Source organism: Rhinolophus sinicus, linkage group LG02 (genome assembly GCF_036562045.2).
Source record: "Rhinolophus sinicus isolate RSC01 linkage group LG02, ASM3656204v1, whole genome shotgun sequence".
NCBI classification, from domain to species: Eukaryota; Metazoa; Chordata; class Mammalia; order Chiroptera; family Rhinolophidae; genus Rhinolophus; species Rhinolophus sinicus.
The window spans coordinates 6161391-6184109 of record NC_133752.1 but is presented as its reverse complement, the minus strand read 5'-3'; the positions used below and the strand labels follow the sequence as shown (position 1 = coordinate 6184109).

At 46.0% G+C, this 22719-nt stretch overlaps 1 protein-coding gene across 3 annotated transcripts in view; it reads left to right on the top strand.

The window, feature by feature from the left end:
• Window positions 1-16908, top strand: part of HS3ST1 (heparan sulfate-glucosamine 3-sulfotransferase 1) — a 30728-nt gene extending 13820 nt beyond the window's left edge. For all 3 annotated transcript variants that reach the window (XM_019740863.2, XM_074321403.1, XM_074321401.1), the window contains exon 2: window positions 14923-16908. In XM_019740863.2, coding sequence (XP_019596422.1) covers window positions 15032-15970 — 939 coding nt within the window. In that variant the 5' untranslated portion in view covers window positions 14923-15031 and the 3' untranslated portion in view covers window positions 15971-16908. The remainder of the gene's footprint in view (window positions 1-14922) is intronic.
• The last annotated feature ends 5811 nt before the right edge of the window (window positions 16909-22719 follow it).

Sequence of the window (22719 nt, the reverse complement as noted above, 5' to 3'; positions counted from 1 at the left end):
AAGTTGCTAAAATAGTGTTTATTCCATAGCCTCCTTCAACTCATCAGGCAGGAAGTATTTGCTTCCACATCCACCTTTCCCCTTCCACAGGAGGCCCCATGGGGGCTGTAAGGGGGCCGTCTTCTTCCTGCATCTCTGGATAGTGCTTGGAAGAGGACCTGCACACAGGCGGTCTGGTGTCTGCCCTGGGCGAACGACACATACTCCTGGGTGGTGCCTGAGGGGTGAAGGCAGACAATAATTACAAGAAGAAATCTTCTTGGAATTCAATTTAATGACTCACAGTACTGAACATCTTTCTCCCTATAAATCTAAGCATTTGAAGGAAAATTATGGAAAGCTGACCCACAAATCTCAGTGCTGTCTTCAAAGCCTCATTTAAATTGAAGCATCATTCGTTGGCCAAACCTGCTCCTTTTCCGTGGCTGGACACTAAGGAGCCGGCTGGGGTAGGTCTGGGGCCAGTCTGGAGTACAAAGCCCAGCTGTGTGTTCACACCCGCTGCTGGGGGAGTGACAGTAGTTGGCAAAGGACAAAAACAGTGTAACTGCAGTCAGTTTTATTCTTTATACCTCAGGAAGCTCATCATCATGGAAGCGTCATATGAGCTGACAAATTGCAGGACCTCAAGGTGTGTGTGAGCTTCATTAGTGTGTCAGTGACCTTGAGAGGGTATGAGAGTAGCAGGAAGTCTGGAAAACTTACTTCAGCATCAGAGCTATCACACACGTGCACCCACAGACACGTGTGCTCCCACACGTTTTATGCGACAGTTTCCTTTCTGGAGGAACTGGAAAGGGTCCTACATAAGTGAACTCGACTAAGGTCCCATCCCGACCCAACTGATACCACAAGAGAAGTAGCAATGCAGAAAATGATGTGCAGACTTGTTTGTCCTTCACTTCCTCCCCCAGCGCCTTTGCTTTTCCCTCTTGTTCCCTCAGAGTTGGAGGAAGAAATACAGTTATGGGGACATGATAACTCATTCCCATACCACTTTTCTTCGATTTCCAAACACAAATCGTTTCTAAATATAGCTCTGTTACAATTCTTCTTATCTCTTGACAGGTTAATATGACCAAAACAACTTTGTATGGTGTATGTATATTGTGAGCTATGTATGGATATCCGTATATGTCTTACCTATGACTCTTTCTGCCCTGCTAATAAGCAGCCTTCCCTTACTCTCTCACAGCCCTAACTCCAGCTCAGTCATCACAGTTTTTAGCCTCCCCCACTTCATTTGCCCCCAATACACCCTGCACCCCTGTGTATACCTAAGATGTTTGACGGAGGGGACAGAATGCCAGCTTTTTCCTCCAATTTCCCAGTGCTTGATATACAGCAAATCTATTTAGGTCTTGGCTGACTTGTGGGGACTCTGGGCAGACTGAAAATCTGGTTACTAGTCTTTAAAGACACCCTGCTAGTCTTTAAAGCCAGAGTCTTCATTTATTTAGGGAGAGGCTGAGTGTTACGTTTTTTAAAAATCAAGAAGCTGGTCCCCTGGGGCAGCTCTCTGTCCTTCTCTGTTGTTTTGAGCAATTCTGCTCCCTCCCAAACTTACATACCTCATTGAATCAAGCAAAAACCCTAGAGCAAACTGCCTCCATCCAGCCTAGAAGGTCATTAAGGGGACCCTTTCAGGTCGGGCAAGAGGAAGTCAATTGTATCCCACCACATACAACCTCTCTGCCCCCACCCCAGACGGAAAGTCATCTTCCAATTGTACATGTTACTGTTAACGGAGAAGCTTTGTACAAAATGCTGTGTGTCTTCCTCTTGTTTTGTTCCAGTGATGACTCAGCATCTTTAATAGATTGTTCCCTATTCTAGCCAGTCTACTTCTTAATCAGGTCCTAGGTTCAATTAATAGTCATTGAACGAACGCTGGCTACTCACCTTAATAGAACCAGAGTAGAAAGTGCAGTTGGGAGACCTGACTCAAAGGAACTGCCTTTCCTATAGAAGCTGTTTTATTTCCCCTTGTCAGAAAGACCTCAGCTGTGTAGAGATGCTGTATATTATGCTACCTTTAACCCATGAAATGTTAGACTGAGGCTGGCACAAGTGAAAAAATTGTATGGCTTACTTTTCACAGTAATGGTTTTGTTTGGAATTTTGGATAATGGTATCTTGCCATGACAAATAAGGGTGTTTCTTAATTCTTTAAAGCCTTCACATTTTAGATATGAGGGCAAGTGATGTTAGCATGTATGACGCAGTTGTTTCCCTTTGTAAAGGCAGCTTAGAGCATTTCTGCAGCTTGGCCAAGGTCACACAGAAGTCAGGGCAGGACTCGGGACTAGACCCCAGCTCCCGTCTCCCAGCTTAGCAGCCTGTTCACTCTTATGCACTGGCCCTTCCCAGCAAAAAAAACTGTGGAGATGCAGTGCATGTACTGAAATGACCTGTGTTAGCGGTACCGGTTACCTGAATGCAACCTTTATCAGCTACAACAAAAGACGGAGACCCGACAGTGATGATGACGGTGGGTGTTTTCTATACGCCAGGCCCTTTTTTTAGCACCTCATGTAGTCATAGCTCCTTTAATTCTCATAACAATCCTATGAAGTCGGTACTATTACCATCCCTACATTTTAGGTGCATAAGCAAGGCACACGGAGGTCACATGACTTGCTAGAGGGAATAAGAGATGGAGCCAGGATCCAAGTTCATGTTCTTCACCAGCCCCCCACTGAGCTCTTGTTATTCATCTTTATGATTCCTGAATGTGGCCCCCTGCTGCCTGGTTGTTTCAAATATTTTAAGTAATAATAAATAAATAATATTGTAAAAGTATAAAATATAAATCGTTTGGCATCGGCACTCACAAAGAATGAATGGTCAGGTTGGAGATGCTGTCGCTCAACATACAGTAACGTATTTAATCTGAAGATACTGCAGTTATAACATGAGTTAACAAGGGATCACAGAGAAGGTTGATCTAGATGTTATTCTGAACAGATTTAGGAGCATTGAAAGATTTTAAGGCGTGAGACAATAAGGCAGGCACTCCCTGTTTAAAGTCAATCCATTATAGATAAGTTAAAGGTCAAATCAGGGGGAAGTGAAATACTAATTCGTTTCTGGAACCTGGAGCTAAAGAATAAAGGAATCTTCAACTTAGTGTTTTTAATTTTTTTCAAGTAAGGGACTAGGGAAATCACCCTCCGGTGTGTATGTGTGTGGGGTGGGGAAAAGCTGCTGCTTTGCCCGGTGCTGTCACATGAACAGTGACAGTTTAATTCAGAAAAGGAAAAAATATGGGCAATGTGAAATCAAAACCAGCCATGGCACCACATTGTTTCCATGGCTGTTTCCTGTCAGCTCCCTGCAGGCAGGGACGTGTTAGTCGCTGTCCCACCCCTGGTGTGTTTCACGCTGCGTGTCAGTGCTAAGTGCTTACTTAAATGTCTGTTTTTAAATGATCAGGTTAAACCAAGGACATGCATAACGAAAAGGAAAAGCGAAAACAAGCTCTTAGGCCAAACCCTAGCAGTGGTTCCACGATTTTCCATTGACTTGCCCCGATTTGGAGCCTATAAGTGGTGAGGCTGGGATTCAAGTTCAGTAGTTTATGCTTCATCCCATTGCTATGGGTCCTTTCCCTCCGCTGTGTTTCTTTTCCTTTTTTTTTTTTTTCTTTTCAGCCATCCCCCGTGCCCCTCCCCTTTGACAATCATCAGCTTGTTTTCTGTATCTATGGGTCTGTTTTTGTTTTATTTAGTTTATTCATGTGTTTTGTTTTTTCAGATTCCACATATAAGTGAGATCAGATGGTATTTGTCTTTGTCTGACTCATTTCACTTAGCATAATACCATCTAGATCCATCCATGTTCTCGCAAATGGGAAGATTTCATTCTTTCTTATGGCAGAGTAATATTCCATTGTATAAATGTACCACATCTTCTCAATCCAGTCATCTATAGATGGGCACTTAGGTTGTTTCCATATCTTGGCTATTGTAAATAATGCCACAATGAACATAGGGGTGCATGCACATGTCTTTTCAAATTAGTGTTTTTGTTTTCTTCGGATAGATACCCAGAAGTGGTATTGCTGGTTTGTGTGGTAGATCTATTTTGAATTTTTTGAGTAATCTCCGTGTTATTTTCCACAGTGGCTGCACCAATTAACAATTTCACCAACACTGTGTGAGGGTTCCCTTTTCTCCACATCCTGCCAGCACTTGTTACTGGTTGATTTTTTGATAACAGCCATTCTGACAGGCTACTGTGTACCTGAATCCCAAGTCCTGTCCCTGCTGGCCCGTGCAGCCTCATGTGCTCTGCAGTGTCCCATAGACTCTACTCCAGCGCCAAGTCTCCACACCCGCACAGCCTTTCTCCTGCTGCAGACTCTACCAGCATGTACGCCCCTGTGGGACTTCCTGCCCCAAAGACCCCACGTCTCCTCTACATCATGCCCAAACATGGATGGCCTGTTCCAGAGAATCGCCCCAGGCCCTCTGTGCTCCTCTACCAGCTCCATTTCTCTCCCCCGGGCTCTCCTGCAGCTGTGGCTGCATCTGTGCTCCCCATAAACATGGGGGTCGGTTCTCTCCCACGTGTGTCTTGGACTTCACAGAGTGCCCCCAGGGACAGTGACCGGATTATTTCTGCAACCCCAGGAACTCAGTGCAATCTTAGAATCATCAACTTGTAAAAATTGAAGTGATCACCTGTGGGCAAAGTGTGGACCTTACACATCAGTCTGTGTGGACTTGCCCTGCAGTCTTTTTACCCCTCAAGTTTACCTCACAGGGCAACGAATATCCAATTATTACATTCATAAAAAATCAGGAGTTGTCACTTAAATATCCATGGTCAAATCTTGAAAAAGCCAAAGATCAGGCCACACTGGACCCTCGTCTCCAACACTGTCTGCGAAGTTGGCAGCAGCTGGCTCTTTAGACAAACCACGTCCACAGCCACTGGCTGCAGTCCCCACTGGCAAACCAACTGCATGTGTTGCTGTCACCTGCCAGGATCCAGGAAAGAGTTACACCCCTTGAAAGACTTACATAGCAGATGCAATCCAGGCAAAACCCTTTTCTTTACTATTTCTTGTAAGGGCTATGTATTACCCTGTTCAGGCAGCTGTAACAAAATACCACAGACTGGGTGGCTTAAACAACACCCAACATTTATTTTTCACAGTTCTGGAGTCTGGGAAGTCCAAGATCAAGGTGCCAATGGTTTCATTTCCTGCTAGGAGTTCTCTCCTGGCTTGCAGATGGTTGCCATCTCCTTGTATGTTCCCGAGGCAGAGAGAGCGCTCTGGTCTGTCTTCCTAGTCTTAGAAGGACATTAATCCCATCATGGGGACCCACGTGACCTCATCTAACACTAATCACCTCCCAAAGTCCCCACCTCCAAGTACCATCACACTGGGCATTGAATATACGAATTTGGAAGATCGCAAACCTTTGTCCCTAACAGGCTGGCTTAAGAAATGAGATGAATCCTCCCTCCACCATTGCCCATCCAGGGGAAGGATTCCCTTTGGTTTATACATATTTATTTTCAGCTGCAAACTAGTTACAGTTTTCTACCCCAACACAAAAGAAGTACTGATTTTCATGTGTTTGGGGTTCAGTGGATTGGGCATCAGGAGACCTCAGTTTTCCATTCAGCTCAGCAAACCCTGCTACTTGACCTTGGGGTTCCCATTCTCTGTCTACCTCAGTTTCCCTTCTGTAGGGGTCAAGACAGGACAAGATGATGGTGGACGGCCCTTTGGTCTCTGATGCCCCGCGTGTCTTTCCTGACCAATTGTGGGGAATGCATGGGATTTATGGGTGCTCACCTCCCATGAGGTGCTGTCAACTGTCCATCCCAGCCAGGAGGCCCCCACAATCAGATGGCACCTATGGGGAGCTTGGGGTACATCGGGAGCAGGGACTGAATCCACGCACACTGGAACGCACCGAGGCAGCCGGCTCCTGTCTGCAAGCACAGCCCCCTTTTCCACTCAGCTGCACCGAGTAATAAGAGAGGCCCCGTCCACCCTCCTGTCACGGAGCTCCGCCCTGCGCTGCCTGTGCAGGGGCGTCTCTGCTTCTAATGAAGGATTTATTTAGGTCACCACCACCTTCTGTGCACAGCTGCGCAGATTAAACACGTTAGGAAGAAGCAGCTCCTCCCCCTTCCTTCGTGGGGGCCCGCACACGCGGGGCTGCCCATCATTCATGCAGCGGCGGTCACGAGGGACCCACTGCATGCCCCTTCACAGCCCGAGACGCCGGATCCTTTCTCTGCGCCACTGTCCTTTCTTCCTTCAGCCTCTGTCTGGTTGAGTAGCCACAGTACTGTGGATCAAATGTGTTTGACTACTGATCGTCGCTGGGTCCCATTTATAATGCACAGCCTTATTTTTTAAGGGACGAAAATACCTCCCTGATCTGAGGACTTGCCATGGGCCAGGCGACATGGTAATAACGCCTTCAGCATCCACGGAGACTATTGTATTGAGCCCTCACACTCGGTGGGTAGGGCCAGCGCATTCCATATAAGGCCCCCAGTTTCACTGCTGTCTGGGGGATTTGAAGTGTAGAGCTGAGATTTGGGCCCGGGTTTTCAGCTATAAATCCTGTGTGGATTTTAGCATCTCCCCTCCATCCCTTTCTACAGATAATACCATCTCTGTGGCCAGACTGATCCCTCTCTATTTTGTCTACTACAATTGTTTCCATCCTGGAATTAAAAACCAACTGCCCAGACAACAGTAAGAAACAAACACTAAAAGAACATTGGTCACGCCGGCTTAAGGCCAAGGCAGTGAGTCCAAATCCCAATGGGCACAGACGTTGCAGCTCACAGGTTCTGGCCTTCCAAGGGCTGAGGGTGCACAGCCAGTTTCCCCAGGAGCTTGTTAGAAACACAGACACGCAGGCCTCTCCAGGACCTCCTGGGTCAGAATCTACATTTTGAAGACAGCGCCCGGGGGACCGGTGAGCAAGGTGTACACATCTGAGTTTGGAAAGCACGAGGCTGGGTGATTGTAACTGGGGAGTCAGAGGTCCTGGGAGGGAAGCTTCCGTCACCTCCCACCTCCCACCTGCAGCTCCTTATCCTGGTCCATCTGCCTGATCTCTCACCTGATGTGGGGAAGGATGTTATGTGGGTTGACTTCAGACTACCTATGGGATGGGCTGCATTTTTCAGCCCCGTTGTATCATGTAGTACGCAGAGGCTCAGCATCAACATAGCGATGTATTTCTTCTGGCCACAAGTCCATACGCTTGTCACCACAGCATGCAGCCCTCCCTGGCTTGCCCAGGTACCTCCTTCCTTCAATCCTGGAAAGCTTTGTTCGGTATCCAGCCTTTTATAACTATGGAACTTCCCTGCGTAGCTGTGGATGTAAGGTGGGCTGGAATGCTGGAATAGCTCGAAGAGAGCGTTCAGAGTCCTCCTCTTTTCCAAGGGAAAATGGGGCCAATTACATTTCCTTGTCCCAGACAGTGCATGAGGCCCAGGGAACCATTAACATTTTGTGGATTGACCTTGGGTCCTCTCCACCCTGAACTCTTTCCACCTCCTTCCAACCCATAGCGATTACCATAAGAAAATCCAAATAAAAGCGAATGTCAATATTGGTTGACAAGTGTCCTGTGTGGGCAATTTCAAGACAATAAATATTTATGCGAGTCTTGAGACATCACTGTCCTTTCTTAGACTGACAGGCTCAAGCTCAATCTGTTTCCTTTCTTGGTTTCCAAGAGGACCTGCCAGGAGGGAAACCTGACACCACTGCAGAGTGCACTTAAGTAGTTGTGCAAAGATCAAAGTGAAGACATGCTTGACTCCTAAAGATGAACAAACGATCTTATACTGGTGATTGCTGAGAAGTTGGTAGTTGGATGCGGAAATGACAGCTGTGTTGTTCAAACTGTGTTTACCCAGGTTTCAGCTCATTCCAGAACATTAAATCGTTCAGCGCCCTGGGAAGCTGGGAGAGAAGCCATTCCTGTGTTGCAGTGGGATGGCTCTCATCCTTTCTGCTGGTTTGTCATTCTCTTGTGTGAGCTCTCTCTGCCTGGGGTGTACTTCTCACTGCCCATGGTGGGGTGGGAGGGGCACCAGTCCAAGGAGAGAAGCACAGCACACTTTAGAGATGGCCTATGGAATTTTAGCTTTCACACTTCCTGGGTCTGTGACCTTCAGAAGGTCATTTAACCTGAAAAGTGTGTTTCCATATTTGTCATGGGGAGAAAGGCAGACCGTTAATATTTGTTGAATGGCTACTGTGTGCTAGGCACTGAGCTGTATATCTGGCGTGGGTAATCTTACATAATCATGATGGCATCCATAAGAAGTGGGTTTTAGCCCATTTTGCAGAAGGGCACATTGAGCCCAGTCCGGTAAGAGGCTTATCTGAGGTCAGTTATCTCTAAGAATCCTAGTCTGGACCTGTCCAATTACAAAAGCTTCTTTGCTTTTCCACTACTGCATACTATGTTTTCATTTCTTAAATATATATATATATATATATATATATATATATATATATATATTACTATATATATATATATATATATATATATTACAATGAGAATAACCACCTGTGAGTATTGTAAGTATTACAGGGATAATTTACGCACAAGTGCTTACCCGACACACAGTGGGAGCTCAGTAAGTAATCTTTTCCTTTCCAACACTTTTATTAAATCTCTTCAGGGACTTGCGGGCCAGGGCTTTGATCATCCCTGGTCTCCCAGTGGACACGGTTGCCTGTGCTAGCTGTGTCGCTATCTTGTGTTGAGGGGCGGGGAAGGTGTCCTGCAGCTGGATCACAGACACCACTGTTCCTGCTGCACTAAATTGCTCCCTTGCAAAATATTCTAGTTATTTCATTGTATCCATGAATCTGTTCCATGGGTCGGACCAGGAGAATATAGTGTCCTTAATTACATTTGAAATCTAGGTCATGATGTGAACCATGTACGTGTAATAAGACTTACGGAGAAAATTAAAATATTTTTGAAGGGTTACTTCCCTGTCTCCCCTCCTTTTTTTAATTAAAATATTTGCTAGACTCTCAGGTAACCTTGTCCTATTACCCTGAGAAATTTTGAGCCCCTCCCCCCCTTTCAACATCTGGTTTCTGCCTGACTCTCAAGAGATGGATGGAAAACTACATTTTGAGGTGCTCTTTTTCACAGACAAACTGTTGAGTCTGTCTTTCTATTGAATTAAAATTCTTTCTCAGTACCTTCAGCCATTTGCCTACCTTCCAACTGTTATACATTCGACAAGTCCACTCTGCAAATAGGATCTCTAGCTCCTAGTCTGTACTGGAAATCATGCCAGGCCCTGGGGGGTGCAGCAGAGAGAGACAGGATACTGGCGAGGGGGCTCTGAATTGACATTGTCAGCAACAAGCAAATATAACTTTGGAGAGTATATGCGGAATATAAAGCGGGATGATGTGAAAGAAAGTGATTAAAATGGAGCGGGCGGGCTCCTGTTACAAGGAAAGACGGTGCTTGAAATAAAATCTGAATGACGAGAAACAGCCAGCCTCAGAAAGCCTGAGGCCTGGCGTCCTGGAAAGAGGGCGGGAGCAGCCAAGGCCCAGAGCTGGCATGAGCTGGGCGTGTCCAAAGGAAAAGAAAGGTCAGGGAGGCTAGCAGAAAGGCGGGTCCCATGCCAGGGGCCTTCTGGACCTGGAAAGGAGTTTGGATTTATTCCAACTGCAAAGGAACCTCCGCCTGGAACATCCCATGGCCCCTCCCTTGTGTTTCCCATACCTGGCATGTAGTCTACATCTTCATGGTGGGGCTCAAGGAAGCCTAGTGTTGCTGATGGGAAAGACTGGTCTTTTGAGTTCTTGAAACTCAAGGCTTGTTTATCACTGCAAAATGAAAACAGCCTCCCTGATAAAGGGGAGAAAACAGAGAGGGGTCTGGATCTCTCTTTGGGGCCTCTTAACTCATCTACAGAGGGAAGGAGAGGTTCAGTTTGCTCATCTTAGCAAGTCTGGGGCTTTCCAAGACATCCTGCCCCTCGTCAAAGAACCAGTGGCAGGCGTGAAGGGTCAGTAGGACCAGCGGCCCACAGCAAGGAGTCCAGTACCGACTGGTACACTAACTCAGCATCGCCAAGGAGTTAAGCCAGAAGCCAGGCTTTGCCTGCCCAGACTGAGTTTGAATCCTGGTTCTGCCTTGAACTTTCTGGATAAACCACTTCATTTCTCTTAAGCCTTACATTCTTGTAATGGTATCAGTTCTCTTGAGGACTCTCAGCGAGCATCACAGGGGCCATATGAGCAAAGTTGGCAGCCTAGTGTCTGCTCTGTAGCAAGCAAGTGACACAGATGACAACCGCCATCATTGCTTCTGGCGAGGGACATGGCTGCCCAGTACTCTGTCCGCGACCTTGCCGGCTCAGGACTCCAGACCTTCAGAAGGTTCCGTTTGTTCAGTGTTACCTGGTTTGCTTCCAGAGACAGAGAGTGATGGATTCATCTCTGTGCTGTCTGCAAGTTCAGATTTCCCTCCTGGTCCTTCTCCTGTTTAGGAAGCTCCTGATTTGTGAGTAGAGTAGGGGGACTTGCTTGTAAGAGAGCGTTTTCATACTCCAAGAGCGTTCAGGTTAAGAATTAAAACTCTGCTCAGTGGTCTCTATCTCTGTGCTGCTCACCTCACTTGCCATAAGCCGCATGCAGCCTTGAGATGTGCTAGAAGAGTAAATTAATATATCCCGGATTTTGAGGACTTCATACAAAAATTTTTAAATATCCTGTTATTTTTATGTAGTGACTTATGTGTTGGAGTGATGACATTTTAGATGTAGTAGGTGACATAAAATATTTGTGTGTGTTTTTAGTGTGGCTCCTGGAAAATGTTAAAGTGCATGTGTGAGTCATTTTAACATTTATGATAAAATTAATAATAATACATGATTTGACTAAGCACCAGAGACGTCTAAATAAATAGTTGCTGTCATTTTTGGGAGGGGTTACCGTCACTTACCTTCATGCACATCTCCTGATTGCCTGTGAAGACTTGACTTTTTCTGAGCATGTAGTAAAACTGTGTGTTACATTTTTATTTATACAACTCACCTGCTGTATAACTGCTGTGAGGGGAAGGCGCTGTAGTTGGTGTTATGGAGGGGAGAAAGCATTGGTGAAAATGGGGAATTCATCTCATGCTTTAGCTAAAATGTTAGCGATGTGGCATACATTCAATAAATACTTGTTTGATGAGTGACAAAAGGACATATGTGGGTCACATTATATTTCTGTTGGCCAGTGCTTATTGATACACCTTATGCCATTTCAGTCTCAAAGTAACCATTTGCAGTGGGTTGCAATTATTGCTGTTTTACAGATGAAGAAACCAAGGCTAGGAGAGGTTAAGCCACTTTGAAGTCAAAACCGGAGAGGGGATTCCTGGCTCCATAGCCTGTGTAATTCTTTCGACTCTTCTACTGAATAGAAGAGGTGAATGAGTTGGCCCTGTGCTGTATGTACCCTGCATGGCAGCTGATTCAGGCGTTGGTGGCCAGTGGGTTTTCACTGCAGGGTAGATTTGGGGGAAGGGCAGCTTTCTTCTTTAGGAGGCCAAAAACATTGTCATTAGTTTATGTTAAGACCACACGCCAGGGAGACCGCAGTATAGCAGGCAGAGTATGGAGCCGGAATTCGGGAGCCGCAAGTTCTAGGCCTGGATTCTCTATGTCACCTTGGGCAGGTCATCTCGGGGCCTCCTCACCTGTAAAATGAAAGGCAGGGACTCGACTCTCACTTTGATGGTCACAATCCCATTGTCAAAATCCCTGTGGCTCAGGTGTCCTGTTTATAGGTTCACCTGAGCTTAGAGGTTGTTTCTTTTCTGAGAGTATTACTAAAAGGCTCAGAAATTCTGGCTATGCCACTTAGAAAATCAAATTATCCAACTATCACAGGAAGAAGTTGGCTCTGAATGGCCAGTGTGTGTGTATGATACATATAGATAGATAGATAGATAGATAGATAGATAGATAGATAGATATAGATATAGATATAGATATAGATATAGATATAGATATAGATATAGATATAGATAGATATATGTACATATATAAATATATATAACTTGGGTAAAGTTTCCTCATCTACAAAATGGTAATAATAAGTTTCATACATGCACCTGCTATATATATATCTGTATAGCTCTCTCTGTCTCTCTCTTTAAATGTATATATACAGATATATATGGCATGTGTGTGTAAGAGACATTAGCTAAGCTTTTTATTTTTTTCATATACCTCAAATACATTTGGAATGTAGCAGATTTAGAGTAGGTAAATGCATTTTTAGAAAGTTCTCAAGTAGAAACGAGGAGCTTTTGCACCACTAAATGCCCAGTTTATTTTTGTTTATTTTTATGGAAAGGACAACCTATATTCAGTCTCCTCCCTCTGCTGACTGCTGGTAATTCCCCCGGAGGTAAAAGAGCTCAGACATGCAGTGTGCTAACCAGGGTGCTCATAATAGAGTGGGAAGAATAGTCAGACAATATGCCTTTCAGACCCGGCCTCTGACTCGACCAGGTACCTGTGGGAGGACGGGGCCTGTAGTTGTTTGCTGAGTCTGAATACAGAGCTGTAAGGTGGAGACAGCAACTGTCACCACAAAGGAGGTAGGATACAGTGTGGAGTAGCTATTCTCTCTCTCACTTCACCCCCCCAAAACCCCTGTACACGTGCACACATGCACCCATATGCACACTCATGCACAAACCCGTACAAGCATGCACATGTACACACACACACGCATGAAAGGCAAGCATAGCTGGTCCATTCAGTCAACTCACATGGGCAGTTGAGAAGGAAATGAAATTTGCCTGAAACATACTGAAACGTTCACTTGACTAAAGCAAATGGCCCATTCAATTGAGCTCATCCAATCAGTAGAACCAACCCTGAACCACATCTTGTTTGGCCAATGCTCCTTAAACATTTTCTTTTTTTTTCCTAAACAATTATGCCAGCTGATCTTGCAAGTGCCTTCTCCAGCATCTGCAATCCTCTAAAGATTTACAGCTTTTTAATTCCTTGTTCTTTCATACATATTTTTCCAAACAGCTAATGTAGTTGAGATCTGAAGGAGGTAGATCAGTTGCTTTGATCACAAAAATGGAAACCCTGGATGTGGTTCTTTGCTTCCACATTCTGGACAAGTTTTAAACTAATTAAGTGAATTTTAAGCCTGGTGTAAAGACGATGATGGGCCCTCTTAGTGGAGAACATTTTTATCGGCTCTCTAAGTCCCACAGTCCCCAAACCTGACCTGTCTCCAACCCATCGCTAAGTGTGTTTACGTAGAGATTACTTAAAAGACAGCTCCCCACCGCCTCTTTCTGGGAGAGGGTCAGACACAGACTGTGTTTATCAGCTCCCTAAAAACATTAACCATGACGGTCTGCCTTTGGGGACGCCATGCCATCCTGCCCGGCAGGGCCTGTGTCTTAGAGGGTCTCAATTGCCTAAATGTGATAAATCTCAGATGGGTAGAGAAGAAAAGGTATAAAGGAGGCAGTGTTTGGAAAGAGAGCCCTGAGTTTAGAGTTTTGAATCCGGGCTCTGAATTTTGAAATGGACTGAATTTTTGTGTCCTTGGGCCAGGCTCTCATCTATAACTGTCCTGCCTTCCAACCTTATGCTGTAGGGTTGTGGTGACAACTGACTGAGCAGACAGCAAGACCACTTTATAAATAGTAAGGCTTTGCATGCATGCAGACTTTTTGCTCTTTCCAGTAACCTCAACTGTTTATCCCTCTAGCCCCACTGCAAGTATTTCCCCTACTGTGAAGCCATTCCAAATTGTTTCAGGCAAACCAAATGAGCATATGCCCTCCCAGTGCCCTGCCTAAACAAAATCTTAACATACATCATGCCGATACCTGTGGTCAGGTGGCATCAGTTAACCTTTCCCAATTTTGTGCTGAAATACAAGACACACCAAAACTCAATGGCTACAGACCACAAGGATGCATTGTCACTCATGAATGGGGATGACTGTGCTGCAAACAGTGGTCTTGTGGGGTGATTCTGCTGCACCTCGCTTATCTTTCTCCTGGGACCAGTGGCTGGCCAGGACACATTATTTTCATGGTGATGGCGAAAGTGCAAGAAGGCAAGTAGTAACACACAAGACCTCTTAATGCCTAGGCTGGCAACTGGCACATTGTCAGTTCTGTCCACATGCCATTGGCCAAACCCAAATCACATTGTCGGTAAACACACTCTCCCACAATGGAGCCATGGCAAGAATTGGATGAAGGGACGGGTGAAGAATTGGGACTAAACAATCAATCTTCCATATAGGTTCACCTGCCTCTCTGCCTGGGGTTGGCGGGTACTTAGTAAATATTCCAGTGATGTTTGCTGAGATCTAAAAGAGCTTTCCCACACTTTTCTATATATTAGGTCGGTGCAAACGTAATTGAGGTTTTTGCGATTTTAACCTTTTAAACTGCAGTTACTTTTGCACCAACCTAATAGCAGAGTTTGGTAAACTACAGCTGTGGGGCCAAATCTCTGATTTTGTGCAGAGAACTAAACATAAATTGTTGAAAAAGAAAAAAATATTTAACAATGCATGAAATTCTATGAAATACAGATTTCCGTGTTCACAAATAAAGTTTTGAGACACAACCACACACCCTCATTCCTTTGTGTATTGTCTGTGGCTGCTTTAGAGCAGAACAGCAAGCGTGGTTGGAGTTGGCATAGAGACGGCATGTCCTGCGAAGCCTGAAACATTACTGCCCGGCCCTGCACAGAAGCTGTTTGCCATCCCCTGCTCTGTAGTATCAAGAACAGAGAGCCGCAGGGAGGCGAAGGCCTTCCCAAGACTGCAGAGTTATCAGCTCCATTAAGTCTGTGTGGATTTGGGGTTAATATTGTCCCCTCTTTGTTTCCTAGTAATTGGCAGCCCGTGACACCCATGTGCCACTGATCAGGAGGCATTTCCTGCGGCAGCGCTTCATGACCCAGCGACGTCCGGCCCAGTGAAGCCAGCGTGGTGTCCGGCATGGCCGCGCTACTCCTGGGCGCGGTGCTGCTGGCGGCCCAGTTGCAGCTCGTGCCTTCCCGTCCCGCCGCCTCTGCAGGGGCTGAGCCGGGCCAGCAGGAACTTGTGCAGAAAGCGGCCCCCCTCCAGGACAAGGGCCCCGACGGCGCGGCCGCCAACGGCTCGGCCCAGCAGCTGCCGCAGACCATCATCATCGGGGTGCGCAAGGGCGGCACCCGCGCGCTGCTGGAGATGCTCAGCCTGCACCCCGACGTGGCTGCCGCGGAGAACGAGGTCCACTTCTTCGACTGGGAGGAGCACTACAGCCAGGGCCTGGGCTGGTACCTCAGCCAGATGCCCCTGTCCGTCCCGCACCAGCTCACGGTGGAGAAGACCCCCGCGTACTTCACGTCGCCCAAAGTGCCTGCGCGCGTCCACAGCATGAACCCGGCCATCCGGCTGCTGCTCATCCTGCGCGACCCGTCGGAGCGCGTGCTGTCCGACTACACGCAAGTGCTGTACAACCACCTGCAGAAGCGCAAGCCCTACCCGTCCATCGAGCAGTTCCTGGTGCGCGACGGCCGGTTCAACGTGGACTACAAGGCGCTCAACCGCAGCCTCTACCACGTGCACATGCGCAACTGGCTGCGCTTCTTCCCGCGGCGCCACATTCACATCGTGGACGGCGACCGCCTCATCAGGGACCCTTTCCCCGAGATCCAGAAGGTCGAGAGGTTCCTGAAGCTGTCGCCGCAGATCAACGCCTCGAACTTCTACTTCAACAAGACCAAGGGCTTTTACTGCCTGCGGGACAGCGGCCGGGACCGCTGCTTGCACGAGTCCAAGGGCCGCGCGCACCCCCACGTGGACCCCAAACTCCTCCACAAACTGCACGAGTATTTTCACGAGCCAAATAAGAAATTCTTCGAGCTTGTCGGCAGAACATTCGACTGGCACTGACTGGCAGTAAGCTAGGCTGGGAACCTTTCCTCTTGTAAGTTCTGGTGTACATCTAGGGGGGAAAAAGAGAATTTTAAAAGGGCATTTAAGCTATAATTTATTTGTAAAATCCATAAATTACTTCTGTACAGTATTAGATTCACAATTGCCATATATACTAGTTATATTTTTCTACTTGTTAAATTGAGGGCATTTTGTATTGTTTTTCATGGTTGTTAACATTGTGTAATATGTCTCTATATGAAGGAACTAAAAGATTTCACTGCAAACAAAACAAAACAAATTCTGGAGACGCTATCTTTTGGAATATAATTAACTTGCCCCCAACTCAAAATAGCTGTCTGTATTGCTCTCATTGGAGAATCTATATTCGTTTGTTACTTAAAAAAAAAAAAAAAGAAAAAAAAAATTTCATGGCTATTATGTTTGTTTTTCCCCCTCTCCTTTCTTCATTGCTCTTTTTAATTTTTAATGTCTTGCTGTGGTCATCAGATTTCTTTTTCACTTGCATTGTAAGATTTATCTTCACTGAGATCCCCTACTATTCTTGGAGGAGGCAGTTTCACCCACTCCTGACTTCAGGTGCCTGGGTGTGAGTTAACCCCATGTAAACTCAAAGTGGACAAAGCAATATTAAGCCTGGGGACATAGTTACTAACTAAGCAAGAGGTTCCCTGCCATGCATCTTTGCATCAGAGTGCTTGCATATATTTCTGACCTCTGCAATGGGCAAAACCTACAATAAAGGCACACTAATCGTGCAATAAAGGGGATTAAAGCATTGGCCTTAAGAATGACCTTGGGACTGTGTACTTTGCCCCAGGTGGCAATGGATCTCTGCAGATCCACTTAGAATAGAAAAGAGGAATTGAAAATGTATGTGTCCCTATCTTGTAGATTCTGTGAAAAGCTGAGTAAAGGGGTAGGCTTTTGCTTGGGTTCCTGTCTATCTATTTCCTGAGAGCTCAATATGCATTGATATACATATATTCCCTAGGCTTTGAGACATAGATATGTACATGTTTAAAAATCAGCTCTGAGTTTGGAGTCCTGAAGGTGGAAGAAAATTTAAAGTCCCCAGCGTTCAAGTCAAAAGGAGAAAAGCACAGAGCACAGAGAAGTACAGGTACCTGTGCCTACAAGTGAGAGGCCGAGTTCAGTTTCCCTTCTGCCCGTGAGAGGCTGGATTGTTGGAGGAGCCTCAGGTTCCTCATGCTGTCTTTCTTCAGTCAGCCTTTTGCAGGATTAAATAAATTGGATTATTTTTTTTTCTGATGAAATCAAAGCATATTCATTATGGTAAAATGAAAAATACAAACAAGTGAAATAACGCCGTTCCCTGACATACTTTGTACTTAAGGCAGAGGAGTGAAATGGACATTATTGACCGTCTACGTACAAGAGCTCATTGAAATTTTTCCCCAAGCAACCTTAGGAAGCGGGAATTATTATGGCAAGTTCAAAGCAGAGGAAATCAGCACGAAGACGATAAGGAACTCCTCAAGTTCGTATTGACTCTAAGCCAGAGCTCAGAGTCCACATAGAGCTGAAGCCCAGGTTTGGGGTTGTTTTTCTGTTTTTGTTTTTGTTTTCTACCCAACTCTTTCCCAACTCAAAAGGAAAGGCGCAGCCTCAGAAACAGTTCTTGTCTGCTTAACCTGACAGATCCCTTCCCTGGTGCCAAAGGTCTTCCATCCCAAGGGGTGTGCCTGAGCTGGAGGAAAGAGACAAGAATGAGCCTGCATTCTTCTCAGCAGTGCTATCAGGGAAGTGAGTCACCTTGGTCCTGTTTCAGCAGCTGCAGCCCAGCCTGACCTTAGCATGGCCCACGCCCCACCCCAGGCCCTGCATTGACACTCTTCCTCCTCAGAACCCATTAAGGTTGTCATTAACAAACAGCTCCCCAGAGGGCATGGCAGAAGTCCTCGTAGCAGCCTTGCCCTTGACACGGTAGGTTGCAAGCTGCAGAGTGCTTCCCTCTGCAGCAACGCTGGATCTTGCTTTTATCACCCCCATTGAAGAGCTGAAGAAACGGGAGGCCCAGAAAGGTTAAATCGAGTTTCCTAGGCCACCCAAGTACTTGGTGGCTGAGCAGAGACTCCAATGCGAGTTTTCTGACTCCCAAGAGGATGGTCTTTGCAAAACCCCGATGAATGCCTGTGGCCTCATGGGGATGGTACGCTCGAGGCATTGACAGTTGGGGCAAGAGGTGGTGGGTAGGAATGGAGGAAGGAAGGAGCAAGCACTAGGGACATGGTCCAGCTGCTGGGGCTGGCACCGTTGATGATGGGGGGTGGTCCACTGTAAAATAATCAGTGAGTGTAAATTCAGTAATTGTTCATTTAGGGATTCAGGGTCTTGACTAAGGATGTATTCATGGATGTCTACCATGGGCAAAGGATTGGGGTCCTAGTGGCTACATCTATCTTTCCACCTATGGTTCAATTCCAGCCTGCCATTTGGAAGGTACAAGGACTAAGAACCCATCACTCCAGACCTAGCCCAGGCACTTAGAGCTCATCTGAACACTGTCCAATTCAGAGGAAGCCCTGCAGGTGAGCTATACCACCTTCATAGGAGCCAAACACCATGACTCAGGAGCCAGATGGGCACCTGGGCCCTCCCCAAACACACCTAACACTGATTCTATTCACAAATAAAAAGATGCCAACTGGAGGGAGTGAGGCTCCTGCCCCAACCAGCCCAGGCCCAGGGGCAACCCTGGGGCCTTTGGAGAGGAGCTGAGAGCAGCTGAGCAGAGCCTCAGCTTTTGCATTTAGAATATTTATTGCTACTTGATGCTTCTGAGTCAGGACAGCCCCTTCCTCCAGGAATCAGACAGTACTGAACTGTCAACACTGGTTACCAGCTCACAGTCTGAAATGTTTCTAGTTCAGCAAGAATGATGATGTATCTCTGAGCATAGGGTCCCTTTTCTTCATATCCTGGGAGACTAAAGGGAGAAATAGGGCAGAAGAGCCCAATGCCCAGGATGCCTGCTACTTACAGGGGTGGAATCAGAGACCACGGCCAACTGTTCAGATAGTCATTAAAATTGTATTTTTCTTTTGAGCCCCTACTCTGTGCTTAGCATGTTATTAAGCCCTCAGGAGTGTAAAAGAAAATGTAACAAGAACTAATAATTATTATTTTTAACCTTTTAAACCTCAATTACTTTTGCACCAACCTAACTGTTCTGGGTTTAAATAAAAAAACACAGAGGGTCTAGGAAGGTTAGGGCAATGGCATTTTTTAACCTTGTGAACTGGCCCGGGCAGTCTGCTCTCATTTAATTCAGGAATATCCCTGGGAGGAATCAACTAGCCCCGTTATAGAGACGGGGAAACAGAGGTATAGCAAATCGACACATGGACCTGCCCTCATTACTTTAGAAGAAAGAGAGGACTATGACTCAGGCTGGCGGGGTAGTTGTCGTGGAGACGGGGAATACTAGCATTGAAGATCGTAAACAGGTGAGAGATGACAGAGATGTCACTCAAAATGCCATTAGTTAGGAGCAGTAACAGATAAAGCATCTTCCCAAAGGAAGAGTATGACCCAGCTCACTTAATTGATGGGCCTCAGGGACCCTCCTCTTCCCACAGGGAGGCTTCCTGGAGGATGTGCTCTGGAGCTGGGACACAAAGGGCAATGGATGCAACGAGAGCATGGCATTCTGGGCAAGGAGGGCTTGAGGAATTGAGATAGTGGTGATGGGCAGGGGAAGGACGCAGGGGACCTTCAGCCAAAAGACTGGTCTACAGGGCATGTGAATGGGTTAAACACACTGAGAACTCACTAGGTGTCAGACACTTGGGGCCTTGACATCTATTTTCCAAGTGCCGGGAGCTTACTTAGCAGGCACCCGTGCATCTCTGTCTGCTATGCAGGTGTGTCTGTCACATAAAAAAAACTATCATTTATTGCACACCAGTTATGTGCTTGGCATTTTAAATATGCTGCTTCTAATCCACATGGCAATTCTAAATAGGAAATGCCATAGCACTAATTTTACAGAGGCAGAAACTCAAACTCAGACATCAAAGGTCCGTGCATGATGGCAGAGCCACGGATTGTTACAACAGAGATTCAGTCCCCACATCCTTGCCTGGCTACTTTTCAGTCCATGCAGTCGTGGGGAAGGGGAGGAAGAAGTGTTGCCTAAGCATGTATTAGGCAGAGCCCGTAAGGGAAATGATGGGCTTCCAGGATGCTCAGAGTGATACCAGATGGTCTTCACACAAAAGACTGGCTGAGATGTGATACAACAGGCACATGACAACGCATGGTCCTCACTGACCAAAGTTCACGGAGGAAATCTGAGCTTGAGCTAAAGACCAGAGCAACACAACGGAGCTCTCCAAATCCCCAATATGGAGTGAATACCAAGCTACAGACACTCTGATTGGGTGGCTTGACTGTAGGACATGATGTGGGACGTGGCCTTGGTTCTTCCGTTCACCCTGATGCCAAGGTCTTGACTCTGTTTCCCCCAATGACCCAGTGAGGTACCCTGAGAGAAAAAGCAATTAGAGCCAGGACACCTGGGTGTAGATCCCAATTCCATGGGTTGACCATTGGCCGTGCAGCTTTAGGCCACATTCTCAGAATCTCCGTCTCCTCAATCTAAATGGGCTGATATTTACTTAACTCTGTTTTGTGGGAAAATTGATGAGATAAGATAGGTCCAAACTAGGAGCTCATCGGGTATGTGGCTTAGTGGTTAAGAATGTTTAGGACTGTGGGAGACAGACCAAACTGGTTTTGAACAAGACCGCTGGCACCCATTGCCTTAGTTTCCCCATCTGCTTCCCACCTAGGAGACTGTAGCCATTGCTGTTAGTGTCCCATCCAGATCCTATTCACCAGGGACGTGCTCTCCTGCCACCCCCTCCTCGCCACACACACACCACAAAAGTTGACATCTACTGGCTCACCCTCTACTATTTTCTGTAGAAAATAGTAGAAATTCTGTAGTAGAATTTCTCTTAGCTGCCTTACCTGGAGGTACCCGGGAAGTTAGGCCTGCCATGTTCTCCACTTTCCTTGGGGTTGCCTGTGACTAATGACTGAGTGATCTGAGATGGAGGGTGGTTGGGGTTGTGGGGTCGCAGCCCAGCCTCCTGGCCTCGGCAGGACAACCTCTATAGTAGAACCCAGGCTCCAACGCTGCTCGTGGGTCAGGCTGAGGCCAGAGCTCTCCTGAAACCACACTTTTGCTGTTTCTTCCCCTCCCTTATCCTGTGCCCCTCTCTGCCTTCCTCTTTTCTTCTGTAATCTCAGCAAATGACTCGCCCAAGAATATAAGGATCGCATCTCAGGCTTTGCTTCTAGCGCACCTGATCAAAGACAGTCAACCTGCATGAATATCTTATTCTCTCTGAATTTTAGATGGATAATGTGACCAACCCACAAGGTTATCATAATTCTTCCAATTAAACAAGAGACAGTAGGAAATAAGTCTGTTTTATTGGCTAACCCACAAAAATGCTAAATACAATAGTAGATACATTTCTTACCAAGGAGTAGTTTCTTTTTTGGCTTATTAGACTGTCAACTAAGTATTAATAGATAGATATTAAACGTCAACTCCACCTTCATGAAGTCTTTCTGGTTCCCATAAATATGAAGGCATTGCTCCATCTTACTTATGTTATAGGGTATTGTATCTGTGTTGTTTGACAAGTATTTTATTTAGAGCCAATAGATGAATGTTTCTTCCTCTTAATTGCAACACCTGGCACCTAGTGCAGTGCCTGGCACATGGCAGATAGGAAGTACTTGTTTGTGGATTGAACCATAACTTTAGTCCAGTTGTCAGTCTGATGTGAAAAGCCTTTTTACTATATCCCATCCTTGTGATCTGTCTGGTTTCCTGGGAAAACCTTCTCTGGACCACACACTGCTAGCATTTTACATTGTACTGTCTTATTGAATCCTTATGAATCCCTAGGGAAATATTCAATCTAAGCTCCATGTTTCTGCTTACCATCATATCCCCAGAAAATGAAATGATGCTTCTCATAGGAGGTACAAATATTTAGTAGCTAAATGAGTCATTCTAATGCCCAAGGTGGTTCCACTCTGCCATACTATTCAACCGCTTCCTAAATACTGCGCTAATGGAGAATCCATATTCTTCAAGGCAACCCATTATATCTCTAAACTGTCTATTAAAATTCATACTTCCTGTACCTAAACCTGCATCCTTCTAGCTTCCTCCCATGCATATGAGTTCTACCTCAGGGTGTAGGGAAGAACAAGTCTCATACCACCTTCTCACACTGGCACAGTAGACAGCCCTGGCCTCGGATTTGAAGATCCAAACTTAAAGGTATAGCTCAGCCTTTGCCATAGCTGTGTGACCTTGGGCAATTGTCTTACCTCTCTGAACTTCTGGTACCTTTCTGGACAACAGGATAAATGATGCCTTTTCACAGGGATTCTATGAGTATTACATGGCTAGTGGACAATGTACAAAGATGAGATCATAGTTGTATAAACAGTCTTCTAATATGGAAAAGTAACCCCGCTTTAATAACCGAAGTCATCCTCTAGGGGGTAATGGGATGATAGTGAGTATTTGCTGAAAGCTAAATGTGTATTATCTCTTGTAACCTTCACATCAACCTAGGAGGCAAGTCCTACTATTCACCTTGCTTTTCGAATGTGGAATCCAAGGCACAGAGATATGAAGTAATTTCCCCAAAGTCTCATGTCTAGTAAATGGGACAGCGAGCTCCATGTCC